The sequence below is a fragment of the Aptenodytes forsteri genome, unplaced genomic scaffold, assembly GCF_000699145.1.
Source record: "Aptenodytes forsteri isolate BGI_AS27 unplaced genomic scaffold, ASM69914v1 Scaffold388, whole genome shotgun sequence".
Classification (NCBI taxonomy): domain Eukaryota; kingdom Metazoa; phylum Chordata; class Aves; order Sphenisciformes; family Spheniscidae; genus Aptenodytes; species Aptenodytes forsteri.
The window spans coordinates 116,517-130,528 of record NW_008795433.1 but is presented as its reverse complement, the minus strand read 5'-3'; the positions used below and the strand labels follow the sequence as shown (position 1 = coordinate 130,528).

At 38.3% G+C, this 14,012-nt stretch overlaps 1 protein-coding gene across 1 annotated transcript; it reads right to left on the bottom strand.

Moving 5' to 3' along the window:
* Positions 1-434: 434 nt before the first annotated feature.
* FAM151B (family with sequence similarity 151 member B) lies at positions 435-13,970 on the bottom strand. The gene is made up of 5 exons (XM_009281009.2): positions 13,844-13,970; positions 11,570-11,735; positions 7,883-8,100; positions 6,073-6,208; positions 435-3,860 (listed from the first exon to the last, which is right to left on the bottom strand). The coding sequence occupies exons 2-5, from the start codon at positions 11,722-11,724 to the stop codon at positions 3,710-3,712; spliced, it is 660 nt and encodes a 219-aa protein (XP_009279284.1). The 5' UTR covers positions 11,725-11,735; positions 13,844-13,970; the 3' UTR covers positions 435-3,709.
* Positions 13,971-14,012: the final 42 nt, after the last annotated feature.

The following is a 14,012-nucleotide window of genomic DNA, read 5'->3' as shown; positions in this document are numbered from 1 at the left end:
CAAAGCTTGAACTACACTTGTAGTAAATTAGAAAAGTTTTATTAATTGATTAACTCACCTGGACATCCTGAACAATGCCTAATTCCATTAAAGTCAACCATTTTTTTTTCATGTAACAGGGACAATTAAGTCTAAAAACCTGGCTGAAAGGTATCAGCAGACATGAAGCAACACTGATAGAGAAAATGATTCCACAAAGAGGTGGCAGAATTTATAGCTCCTAAACAAAGTTTTCAGTACAAGCAATAGATCACTGACTGTCAAAAAAAGACAGCAACAGCTGGAATAACATCAAACTGCCACAGATCCCTGCTTCCAACAGAATAAATAACTGGCTTTCACCTCACCTTTATTACCTTATTGCCAGCCCCGCAGTTAACACATCTTATTTTACAAGGAGAGCGTTTGTATGAAGACTGGCATGAAAACAGAGAAACAGATTCGAATGAATTTATTTACGTGCAAGTCAGACCAGACTGACATAAACAATATAAATGACTTCACAGGAAACTAAGAGATTGACGTGTAAAAAAGAATATGTACAAAAATTCAGATATATAGGATGATCCATACAGAATAAACAAATTCACCATATAGTCAAACCCTTCTTTCACTGCAAGAATGCTTCATGGAGTTCATTTCTAGCATTCTGTTTAATCTAGTTTTACTGTCTTGTTACCTTAATTAATTTTTCTGGTAATCCTGATCACGTCTTCTTTTAAATTTATCTACATATCCCTGTTAGTGTATCTGTCATACCACATATATTGCTCAGTGATACTCCTTCCATGATGTCTGCACCCTTAAAAATACTTCTGGCAGTTGCTGATAATGTTTATTACTTCCTAATACTAATACTTAAGGTTGTTATTGATAAGTGGGAAAAAGGTTTCTAGATAACAGAAAAGTCTGTCAGTTCAGATGCAAAAAGGCCTAGCCAACTGAAAGATGAAATCCCTCAAGTCAGTAAATGTAACTGCCTGCAACAAGGAGCTGAAACAAGATCTAGGAGCCCATTCCAGTCCTAAACTTTTATACAAATTGTGGAACAAAAGGACGACAAGATACTCGTCTTTAAATCTATTAGAAATAAATGTATGGCTAGAAAGTATTGCTGCTTCTGAATGACCAGCAGTATCTTGAAAAGAAATCTAGACTAAGCCTAGAACTAGTAAAGTGTTCAGTAAGAATAATACAAAAACCTCAGTGCTCTTTAATGGCACCTTTCATTCAATAAATGAACATGGCTACAGCGATGGGTCCTCAAGCTATTTCCTTTATGTCCCTCAAAAGCAAATTCTGTTATTCAGACACCTGCCTGACTCATTTTGGCTAATGTAGCTATGTTGCATTTGATTCCAAAAGCTGGCTGATGTCCCCAAAGTGCTTCTTGTTCAATGGTATATCCCAGAAAATAAAAACCTCTGAACTATACTATTTCCTACTAGTTTATTGCATGTACTATAGATTCCAAGCAATGTCTATAACTTTGGTTTATCTGGAGCTTTGGTCATTCATATATCCTGTTCTCCCTGAAGGGGAGTTAGGTGAAAGGGTCATCATCCAGAAAAGGATACCACATGATCAGATCTGCTAGCACGCCCGTTCACGCAATAGCTCCTGAACCTGTTTTAGTCAAAATGATCTGGGTTAGAAAAGGGTCTTTGAAGTATTTAAAGTATTTTCCATAGTCATGATCAGTTAGGAAACGGTTAATCTCTCTTCCTCCCATGGTATAGCAAAGTATGCATGCAAAGCTCAAAGAAACAGATGCTATAAAGAATTGAGAGGTTAAATCTGTTCAGATCAGATCACGTTGTCATGATGAACTAAAAAATAAATAATTCCTCCCGATTCATTAAAAGGAATCACACTGCCAAACTTGACCTTTTGATGGTTACTGCCACTCACATTGCCCGATTCTGTAAATTAAATTAAGTACTCTGTTTAACTATTCCAAGCACAACTAGATAGTTTTCTTCCTTATTTGGAAAAACATTTCCTAATTTTACCCAAGTATATCTTAGGAGGTGACAAAAATGATGAAAGCTCTACCCCTCAATAACGTAAAACAATTATTAGATAAACCTGGCAAAGGGGCTGTAGGTAACAACAAGGAACCCTGAATTTTAATGACTGCATGAAATCACTATATTTCAAGATTTAGGATTAATAAATATAACTAACTTTTCTATCACAGTTGTATTAATACTATAAAAAAAAAGCTGTAAGAACCAAAACTTGCTGTAACTCTTTAGTACTACAGCCTGTCCACTCTTGTGTAAAACATCAAAGTTAAAAAAATCATGCATGCAAGAGGAATGGGAAGAGGAGGGCAAGAAGATGCCAGGGTAGTGTCTCTTCACAGAATCAGCTTTCATTCAGAAATCAAAATCTCCTCTGTCGTCGTGAAAATAAAAAACTTTGTAATGTTTGGCAAAAGACAACAATACACAGCTTGTGTTTCAATCTGCACAGATTTCAATATATGTATTCATTTTAAGGGATGCAGAAGCAAGAGAGTCAAAAAATGCTTAAATTGGTTGGACTTTTCCTGCAGGTGATACGGGTTGCAATGATTTCCATTTTTCTCAAAGGGAAGTTCAACTTTTGAAAATTTTTGAAATCATATTCTGAGAGTTAAAAAGATGCACAATCCAGGAGAATGTAGAAAATAACTGTACTATCACATAAATGTACAATTTTTGCTGTAAGCACTAATCACTGTACAGCTATTTCATTCTTAGAGCCTCTGGCTTTCAGAAAGACTGCAGCAGAACATTTTACAGAACTCCTGCTATACTTAAAATTTAGTTTATAACTCTTGAAAGAACCACCAGCACTTCTCTATCTTACAAACCACTATAGCTCTTTTAATGCTGTCTCTGATGTGCACCTCACTGTAATCCATCTTTCTGCTTTACATACAGGACAGGATTATTCTTCATATTGGGGGTTCCGTTTGCCCCAGCACCTCCTACAGCGCAGCTACAACTCCAACTCGGCCTTCCCACAATCTGAGGGCTACGTTGCTGATGGCTCAGAAAGCATGGAGGCAAGCCATGGTGTGGAACGCAAAATTACCACGCTGCAGAGAACCTCGTTAGTTTTAATTCAGTAAAAATAACCATTCTTTCTCCCTGGAATGTGTAGCATCACAGATCCCGCTCTTCACATCTAGCAAACAGAATCTTCTATTGAGGAGGAGTGAGAACATTATCAATTGCAATGAAATAACCCCTTTGGGAACTGCATAGTCCTGTACTTAATACAGTCTTGACTCTTGGCCTCCCCTATAAAAAGCGAAAACAGGCTTTACTGGAGATTGAGTGTCCCATAGACTTTGGCTTACATGAAAGCAGTTAGTAGCAAATTACCTGGGTCCACAACTACCAGCTGGGGCCGTTCTCCCCTTTATGTGCTTGCAGGGAAGAAGTACTGGAATATTTAGGTAATGTGAGTAGCCTTTACCACACGCCACTGGGTGAATGAGAGGGAACATGCATATGATGAGTAAGTGACAATTAAGAAGGCATTAAATTTCTATTTGAGAAGCCTTTCAATAGTGTTATACAAACACTCCTCCAATAACCACAGGTGTGTTCTATACAATTCTTTTGGTAAGGAAAATGCATTTCTCTGAACAAGAAATCTTCATGTTTAAAGAGGCTAAGTATTATAAGGTCAGACATTGCCTGCTTTGTATTTACTATTCTACTCCTATGGCTTTTCTGAATTCAGAATTTTGTGGCTCTAAAATGTCATAATAAACTCTACTTTTATCAAAGTTTTCTCGGATGTAAAGCAAATCTTCTACAGAATACACATCTTCCTTTCCTGTCCAAACAGTGAGGCTGTACCTGTATCAAAAAAAAGGAAAAAGAAACGAGAAAGAGAAAAAAGAGGAAAAAGAATATGTTATTATCTTAAGATAAAACATGTAAGACAGAAAGACATTGCACTAATAAACTCCTAAAAATATTCAGGACTATGGTATCTTAATTTTAGGAATGTAATTAAATACCAAAAACTTCAGATTTCAAAGTTAAACAACCACAATTTATGAACCATCAGAGTTAACAGTTTTATATGTCCCTGCCATCCTCACCCCTCTACATTCAGGCAAGTCATCACCCTTTACCCTGCATTTGTGCTACACCTGAGAGCACTGAGAGTCTCTCCAATCTTCTTGTTACCACGGTGACTTCCAGTTACCGGAAAAAGCAATTGCTGGATCAAAATGCTACCCCAGAAACAGGCATCCTCAAACACATCCTAATTGGCACACAGGGCGCACGGAATGCTTGGTACGGACTGACTATCTGAAGGATACGACTGATAGTCTTCAAATAAACCTCTATTTGACACATGCAAACTAAAATTTGCAGAGGTCTATTCCTTTGCCACATTTTCTTTTTCCTCATTATGGAGGTAACTCACACAATTTGGCTCCAGTCAAACTTCAATTTCTTTCTCCTAAAGCTAAACTTGCTAGAACTTCCCAAGGAGGACTGCAAAATTAAGATGGACAATCCTACACCACCCAGAACAATTTATCTGTAGCCTGGTCCTTGTGTGAACTGTTCTGCCAAACCTAGCAATGAGTAAAATAAAAAATCTTAGGCAGATATCCAGCAAAGAAATTTACCAGGCTGAGCATTGAAAGTTTGACGAAGTAATAAATAGTTAAAAGCAGAGCAGTAGAACAGAAAATATGAAGCAATCTCAGTCGTAGGTGATTTTCATACTCTATGTTTTGTCACCTAACTGATGTGTAGTAATGCCAACTGATTAACTGAATGTATCTTCTGTACTGCATCACATACACTTTTCTCATTAATTGCACACTTTATTATAACTTAAAAAAACCCCAAACTTCAAAGTATCATTTAAAGTTAAAAGCATTACCCTCCACAACCTCCACACGACAAATACTTCTTCTTCCCTTTGTTTATTAAAACTGTATTAATCTAAAATATAGGTAAATCAGAATTTAGTTGTATGTCAGCAAAACTCAGGAATTTCTGTCTTCTGATCATGCCACTAAAAAAATAAGGATTTTTATGCTGAGGTAAAGGAGAAAACCCTAATGATTCAGTGGTAATAATGCTTGTATCCAGTGAGGATATATTTGAGAATGGCACAATTCACAAGACATATTCTTAACTTAACAATACTTTGAAATTAATTTCCCAGTTTAAAATGTTTAATTCTAATTTCTCTCTTGATTCTCTAGTGTAAACAAGAATAACAACACTTTATTTGTCCATCCTGTTGTTTCTAATTACTTAGAAATTTTCCAGACAAGTGACTGTCTTAAATTTTCTGTCTTGGGCTTTGACCTTGGTTGGTGCTTAAGGAACAACTTTATTAAAGTGTAGGTAGGCAGAGTAGGTGAAAACGATGAGTAAATGACAATATGAATGAAGCAGGTTTCATTCTCATTCTATTACAAGCAAATATTTTTTTAATGAAATTGTTATGGGTTTGTACGATCAATTTTTAAAAGAAAATGTAAGTCAGTGTTTGGAAACTACTGCCTGTATTTCAAGTACCTAAGCAAAATTAACTAGCTTCGTAGCAAACTTGCTGACTTCCAATCTAAAAATGACCTTTCATGTTTTTAAGTGACATTACTACAGAAAATATAAACATTGAATCCAATAAAAAGTATATATAAAATATAAGTATTTAAAATGAATTAATTCCAAATTGCAACATCAAACTATTTAGTCTATTTAGCTATATTAGTCTCATGAAATGTTTATAGTGGAACTGGATTACAAACCTACTCAAGATTTAAAATTATTTATTATAGGTAATGAAAGAGGCTTTTTATAATAATGTTATTATTTTAAGGAAATTAATAGTGACCACTTCTGTGAGACAAAACAGTTTAAGAACTGAAGGAATTAAAGAACTGAAGGAATAAATCAGAAGAAAAAATATTTTCAATGTAATTGGGGTAAGTATATACACATAAATGTGCTATACTTAATATAAACAAATATGTGCCTTTATTATGAAGTCTTTATTATAAATACAGCTAAAAATAAAGGCCCTCAAACTTACCTATCCGACTGTTGGATTAACCAACACAGCTCAGATATTGACTGTCGTACTAATGCTGCTCTCACAGGGAAAGTTACAGGCTGGGAAAGTGTATTGCATATCTGAGCCATTTCTCTCACCATCATCCAATCATAGCCTACAGTAAAGACCATTTGATTAAAAAGAATTCTTCAAAAATACAATCTCTATCAAAATAAAGACACAACGATTTATAGAATGGTTAGGTTGTAAGACAAAACAGGAGCAAATATGGGTTTTGTGAAAATCACGTAATTCTAAAATGAAATCGCCAAATGATTATAAATAAAAAATGTCATTGTCCCAGAGCAGAAAGGCAATACTAACGTGGAAAAATAAACTTATTTTGAAAATCTTTATTTCCAGTAACTGCAGTGTTATTTTACATATAGCTACAGAATGTGACATTTTTTAATGTCCAGGAAATTGTACTTTTGCCCTTTCTCTAAAAAACACTGCTGCCACTGACTTCAATACGGACTAGTTTTAACTCGACAGTGACCCTTTAAAAACAAAAACATTATGAAAAATTTAGAAAAAAAAATTGAATGAATCCAGTAGGACTGGAGTTACACACAAATGAAGCATGTAAAACATTTTGTGCTAAAAAATGCTAAAATCAAGCAATCTAAAACACTTGAAGTGCCTGCCATTGAGATTTTTACAAGCACTGGAGCTATTTAAAATGGTATTTAACTGTTCTTTTATTTCTACAGGCTATGAAAGTCTTAACTTCAATAACAACAGTTGATATATTTTTCTCAATTACTCATATACAATGTAGTGACTGGAAAGACTAAAAAAGCACCAAATCTTTAAAAAAAAAAGGTTTTGTTGGGCAAACAGCAACTTTCAGTTGAAATCAGTCAAATAAGCTGTTTTTCTCATGTCTTACAGTCTACCCTTAATTAGCATCACCATAAACTGAAATTTAGAATGGAGGAAAAGTTACATTTATTGAAAAAGGTTACTCAGTACAGTATTTCCAATACATATTTCCAGCAACTTTTTACTGCGCTGAAAGTACTTTGGAGAAAGTACTATACAGTTTAATAAAATTACTGTCTAACATGCAACAAAATCCTCATAACACAACACTAAATCTTGCTAATGAATAATTAGCAATTGGAATGGTGTATAAATTTGCCGTTGTGGTCACAGATGATATTGGTGGGGACTGCGCTACTGCACACAAATGCATATGCACTGGAGTAAAACACCCTAACAAAGCAGCTACGAGAATTATGAGAGGATGCCTGTGAAAAGGCCCCTAAAATAATGGCTAATTGGAAAATTTATTGCAAAAATTCCATTATTCAACAGAAATGAAATGTTAAAAACAATGTTGACCTACAATTTGATTTCAGTTATCTACTGCAAAAGCACATTGATAGGGTTTTAAATTTCCAGCTAATGTATTTTTCTTCATGAAACATGCCAGAATTCCGATTACGAAACCAATCCTCCTAGGATTTGGGGAGCAGACTACGTGAAACAGGGCGGAAGCAGTTTGTCCCCAAAAATTCCTCAATACGTGCGAATGAGTTGAAGAACAAAATACTGTTTAACAACAAAAGCATCATTTTTTTTATACAGTTCTGCTACAACTCAAACTTTGAACTAATTGCTAAAAAACACTACCAAATGTACACCAACAAAGACAATAATTCTTCTTACGTTCACTATTATTTTCAAACTGACCAGGTGGCATATAACTTACTTTGAATCAATTATGAAGTCAATTTGAAGAAAATAGACTATGCAGTGTAGGTATTAAATCGGCTATCTTTACCTTTATTGTGTTTCCCAGGGTGCCAGCCAGTTGTCCATCCCAGCGATAAGGTTACATTTGGGAAACATGAAGTGACAGTGTCGAGGAACTCTTTTGCATCCACTACAGTATTATTTCCATTAGGTCCTGGTAGGATGTCTGCATTGATCCAAACGGGTCGCCTCAAATGCTGCTTCACGTGTTCAAGAAGCTCCAAGGAAGGCCGTACGGCTTCTAGACTGTACCAATAACCATGGGTGAGATGAGACACCTCACTCTGACTGAAGACGGGAATGTACAGTACATATATAGATGGGTATGTTAATGAAACTGTCCCTGTAAGCCAGAGAGCAAATGCTGAAGACCCCTTCCACCATAAGGTGACTATTACTGCTGGTGTAAAGTAGCGTAAACCTCTTGTCTCCCTGCTGCCCAATATGAACTGCTTCATGGCTCTTAACTGACGGCTCTTCTAACTCCTGACCTGTTAAGACTTGGATGTTATTGAACTCTTAGGAAGGATTTTAATTAAGGAAGCCACTGCAGGCTCTACCACCTTTGTAGTGGTTGTTCCCACAGCTCAAAAGTGCGGCATAGTAGTGGCAGCATGAAGAAGTCTGCCCATCAGATCTTCATCCTACAGCTAATTATTAAGTATGAGACGTAGTCACTTAAGCAACCAATGCGGCACCACTTTTAAGCATTTAACAAAATATCTTAAGTTGCATATTCTCACTGTTCGCTCAAATCAAAAGAAAAAGCATAATTAGAAGGCAAACAATAACCTTTCTCCATCCTACCAAAACTTTCTAAACAGCAGTATTGTGGAAGGAAAAGAAATGTGGAATAATGGGGAAAAGGAATGAATGCCAAGAAAATGTGTATTTTTTCTCTCACAGCAAATTAACTAACACTCATTATATAACACTCAGGAATTTAAAATCATTATGGTCAGAGTTGTGATTTCCTTACTAATTGCAAGGACCTGTGTTTTCTCCCGCGAGTCGTGAAAACCTCTGAATAAGCCATCTTCTAGCTTTTCCTCAAAATCTTGCAGTGACCTGATGCAGAGCTGAGCCAACAGAAAATTCTTCATATTGTTCTGCAGGGTGAGTTTCCCTGTTCAACATCCTAAACTGGTCCCTCCGGGTGTCACAGGAGCACCAGGAAAAGGAAGGGGAAGAGAAGGCACTGTGAAGAGCAAGGAGAGGACCACAACCGCTCCAGCTTACACGGATATAAACCACAGGCTACATGCTGCACGGGTTCCTGTTTGAACACCACAGATGATGGTTAACTGCTACCACATCTTCCCAGTTCCTAGCTGTTTATCTCCAGCCTCTTACACCAGTGCTGATGCTTGCCTTAGCAGCAGTGTGTGCGTTCAGGGACATAAACCGGTAAACAACTATTCTCATTGTTTTGTAGGGATGGTTCTGTACCAAGTTATTCCCTAACCTGGTTCATGATGAGGTCAGACGAATCGTGTCAGGATTTGTGGCCAAAAATAGGAATGGCAGCCAGCCGTTACATTAGGTTAGCTCTAAAGCCAAAAATTGTCCCCCGAGCTGCCTGTGTTGTTCCCTGTGAAAAGTAATTTTGTACATTTTAACTTCTGCATTGTTGAGAAAGCTGCATAGTGGCAGGAATTCCACTCAACACTATCAGTCAGTACTAGCTCAACTCTTCTTAGAGAAAAGCTAGTGATGGCTTGAGTTAACATTATTGGCTTAAGTATTTCTCACATTGTCTGAGGCCAGAACAGTTCAGATTTTCCCGTATGCAAGGGACTGTCAAAGCCAGTGGAATGCCCTCCTTTTTACTACAAGTACAAGCAACATCTCTTGAAATACCCCCCTCCACCTCCCCCAAGAACACTGTTTTTATTGCACAGCATTTGGAAAATTCAAACGTGTTGCTGACTCCATGTTGACTGACTCTGGCATTTTTGAAGCAGGACTCTGAAGTCCTTTTGCAGAATACATTCATTCCTGTAGATAAAGCCAGCAGGAAATGTGATTATGTAGTCAATCAAGCTGACAGAGTAGAAATATACAAAATATTTCTTTTTAAGCACTGTTGAAATAATCTTCAAAACTTCAGCAATGGTATTCAAAGAAATATTATCCAAAAGAACATCAATTTCTGTTATCACTCATTTGACTATATCCGCACTGTGTGCTTGTACTTTTCAAATGCTTTTATACAATTAGACTTTTTTAATGCAACATAATTTTAAAAGCTTTTTTAAATCACTGCACTTGGCTGGAAATTCCTTGTGGAAAACTAAGAGGTAGATGTTTTGAAATTAAACAATAATTGAAGTGAAAAAAACCTCAACAAACCCAAACCCAACAAACAAACCCAAACAAATGCCTACTTCTCTTGTCCTTTCCCTTCTCTGTCCGGCCAGACGTTTACAGATTCTGTAACAGTAAAACAACTTAGCCTGCCCACATCTTTTGTATTTTCATGAACTTTCACATGAAAACTGTGATTGCAATAAACAGAACAACAGGTACAAATCACATTTTACAACTATCTAGCTTTTTTTTTTGCATTTCTATAGCATACTTAGGCATTGATTAAGCTCTTTTTAATGCGGAGGTGGATTCTCCATCTGCTGCAAAAATAGACATTGTACATGCAAATTCAGACAAAGCTAAAGTTAGGAGTTGCAGAGGTGTATGTCTGAAAATCACAGCTCACTTTGAACCCCATTTCAAACTTTTCAAGGCAATCTCTCTTGAGGCTTTCAGGTGTATTTTCCATTAAAGACAATGAAACAGCTAATGGTTAAAATTCTAAATGAACCTCTGAAAATTTAATTAATAAGTTAGGCCAAGGAAACTGAATTTACTTCAATATACATGCACCTTACCACACAAAAAGCAAGACAACTTTTTTGTATTACAAACCATGCTGAAGAAATCTAACACCACATCATAAGTAGTAGGAGATCAGATATTCAAAGGGATACACCTAATTCTTGAATTGAGACATCCCCGATACATTGTTAGTATTGGAGCTGATCAGGAAACAGTATTCCTCTCCTTCAGGGGGTGGGGAGGGGAAAGCTCTGCGAAAATAAAGATATTCATGCTGGTATGGGATGACATTTCTAAATTATTATGAACTTCAGCAGACCTGGAAGAGGAGCTGGCTTTTCAGCAAGCTTTTCAGAAGCTCCTTGAAAAACCTTGACACTTTCATTCCCCTTCCATGGAAGAGAATGACACCACGAAAGCTGGGTGACAGCCGGAGAGACCTCTGTGCTGCCAGGCAGAGAGACCCAGGGGGCTCAGCCCCATTTGCAGCCTGGGAGCCACTGTCTGGCTTCCCAGTCGGAAGGCTGTCTTTCCCAGTTTCTTTGCACAAGCAGAAAACTGATAGGAGCTTTCCAAATAGGCGCTATCGTTTCAGTTTTCCCAATGGGAAAACTTTGCTCAATAGCAACTCAGTAACTAATTCACTGAATATGAAATCATTATTTGTAGTTCAAAACACTTCTAAAGCTTTTATTCTAGCAATGCATTTAGTAATACTGATCATGTTTCCTCATTTTCTGTTCAGGAAGGAATGCATTACACTAAATTGCACAGTAAGAAAAAGTTTGGTCTACCGTCACCAAAAGATAGTTAGCACTACCTGTAAAATTGTTAATTAGTAAGAACGCAAACAATTTAAAATCTTTTTGACTTGAGATACCTCTTAAAATCCAGCTTGATGCCTTTATTTGTGTTGACAATCTCTTCTAGCCATTCCTGCAATGTGTTGTCACTGTCTGTTTCAGGTGGATGAGCCATGATAGGGTCTCCATCTCCTCCCTTGCCACCACGAAGAAGAACATCTGCCTCTATCATGTGAACATCACCTGTTGATTTAGAAAAATGAATGCTCTAACAGAAGCAGATCCAATACTTCCAGTGTCTGCTTCAGAGTGACAATTACAGGGCAAGTGTTTCTACATGGGACTGTGCACACTTACTCCACAAAGATCACCCAGTATGAGTTGCTGTCTGTGAAGCAAGAGATGCATTTCTCTGGGTACTTTAGTCACTAAACTCTTTAGAAATCTACAAGCACATGAAAATTTATTTTTTAGATACATTTGGCCAAGTAATCATGTTTTTTTCAGAGGAACAGCAAAATGAATATCCAAAATGTGAACCCACTCTTGCTAAATTTCAAATCTTTCCCTCTTAAAACAGGGTTCCAGACAAAGCCTTTTAGAGAAAAAGTGACCGGAAGATTTTATCATCGGCAGAGACTGAGCTACTCCCCTTGTCTCATTCTCAAAAATGACCAACCCACCTCAGCCAGAACTTTAAAAAAAAGTCAGCCAGCCAGCAACACCTGCCAGGAAAATGGTAGCTGAAACGCAAGACAAGTGAGTGGAAATCTTAGGAATGCTGCAAGCTCTTGAAAACAGCTTTCTATAAAGAGAAACATCTGAGCGTCTGGGCAATGCTACCAGCTTTGCAGAGAATTCAATATATAGTTACTTAGGCTGAAATAATAATAAAAAATATAATAATAATAATAATTATACAGTCAATAAAATCAATTCCATTTAAAATTACATAAATAAATTACGTATTTCCCCAATATTCACATAAATGAAATTAAAATTCACTGAAATAAACTGCTCACAAATAACCTGAAATACTTTAATCATCTTGAACAAAATAGGGGGGAAAAGCAGTAATAAAACTTTCCTGTAGAATCCAAGAAATATTACCCAGAGTGTTACAACATTACACAATTTCAAACTGTCCTAAAAAGACCTAGAAGAAGATCATAGAATCATTAAGGTTGGAAAAGACCTCTAAGATCATCAAGTCCAACCGTCGACCCAACACCACCATGCCCACTAAACCATGTCCCTAAGCACCACATCTACGTATCTTTTAAATACCTCCAGGGATGGGGACTCCACCACTTCCCTGGGCAGCCTGTTCCAATGTTTAACCACTCTTTCAGGAAAGAAATTTTTCCTCACGTCCAATCTAAACCTCCCCTGGCGCAACTTGAGGCCATTTCCTCTCATCCTATCGGACAAGATCCAAGATCCATCCATATAGGGCCAAAACTACCTGGAAATCCTTAACTGTTTCAGAAAGACGGGACCAGTTTTGCAGTATAGCCCTGACAAAGCCGTCACAAACACCTATCCTCACAGCACTGCAGCTGCTGCTAAAATGGGCAGGCACCTGGGGCAAAGCCAGCTTGAGAGCTACGGTAGTTTCCTGTGAGGTTTTGCTCCACTGCCTGCTGCCCTTTTAATAGCGCTGATACCGAACCTCATTGGATGGAGGGAGGGAGGGAGGGAGGGAGGGAGGGACGGACTTTTAATCAGGTAATTTCCATTTTCTCTTTTCCAGAGCAGATCCACAAACAGAAGCGTCAGCACAATGGAAAGGGTGACCTACCATGAGATCAAACAGGAAAGAATAGGGACAACTTGACCACTGCTGCCCAGGCTGGCGCATCAGGGAGCTGCGGTCTAACCTCAGTACAACCACATCAGAGAAAACAGTTTTACCTGCAGCAGAAGCTTTTGCGTTCCGCTGTGCAAACATATGAACTGAGGAACACTCCAGACAAGCTTAGCTCGAGTGCATGAAACCAGAAGACTCCTTAACCATGGCTCTGGTCTGCTGGTAGGTGATGAAGGGCTTTGTTAATCTGAAGGTCTGACCTGACAGAGGGCCCGCACGCATGGAAGCTGGTTGTCTTCTCATAACTAAACGAGTTTGTCTAATAAAAGGGTACCACCTCCACCTCCAAACCTTGTCCTGCTGGCCTTCGTGATGCCGGACGGGTGGTTCGCTGGGACAGCCAGACACCGGGAGCCTTGCCCAGATGACAAACCGGGAGCGCCTCACAGCACGACCAGGCCCCCTCCCTCCGTCAACCCTCAACGTTAACGCTGAGGCGGCCACCCCGAGGCAGGGCAGGCCGGCTGCGGCTCACACTTACTTCTCGCGGCCTCCCCGGCTCGGGCCTTGCTGTTCGCGGCGTGGAACCACCTGATGGCCGCCCCGTCTCTCGCTCTGATGCGCTGCAACCTCAGAAAGTGATCCACCACCCCTTCGCTCCAGGCGCCTGCGGCCGCGCAAAGGGAGACCTTCCCTGAGCGCCGCCGCTC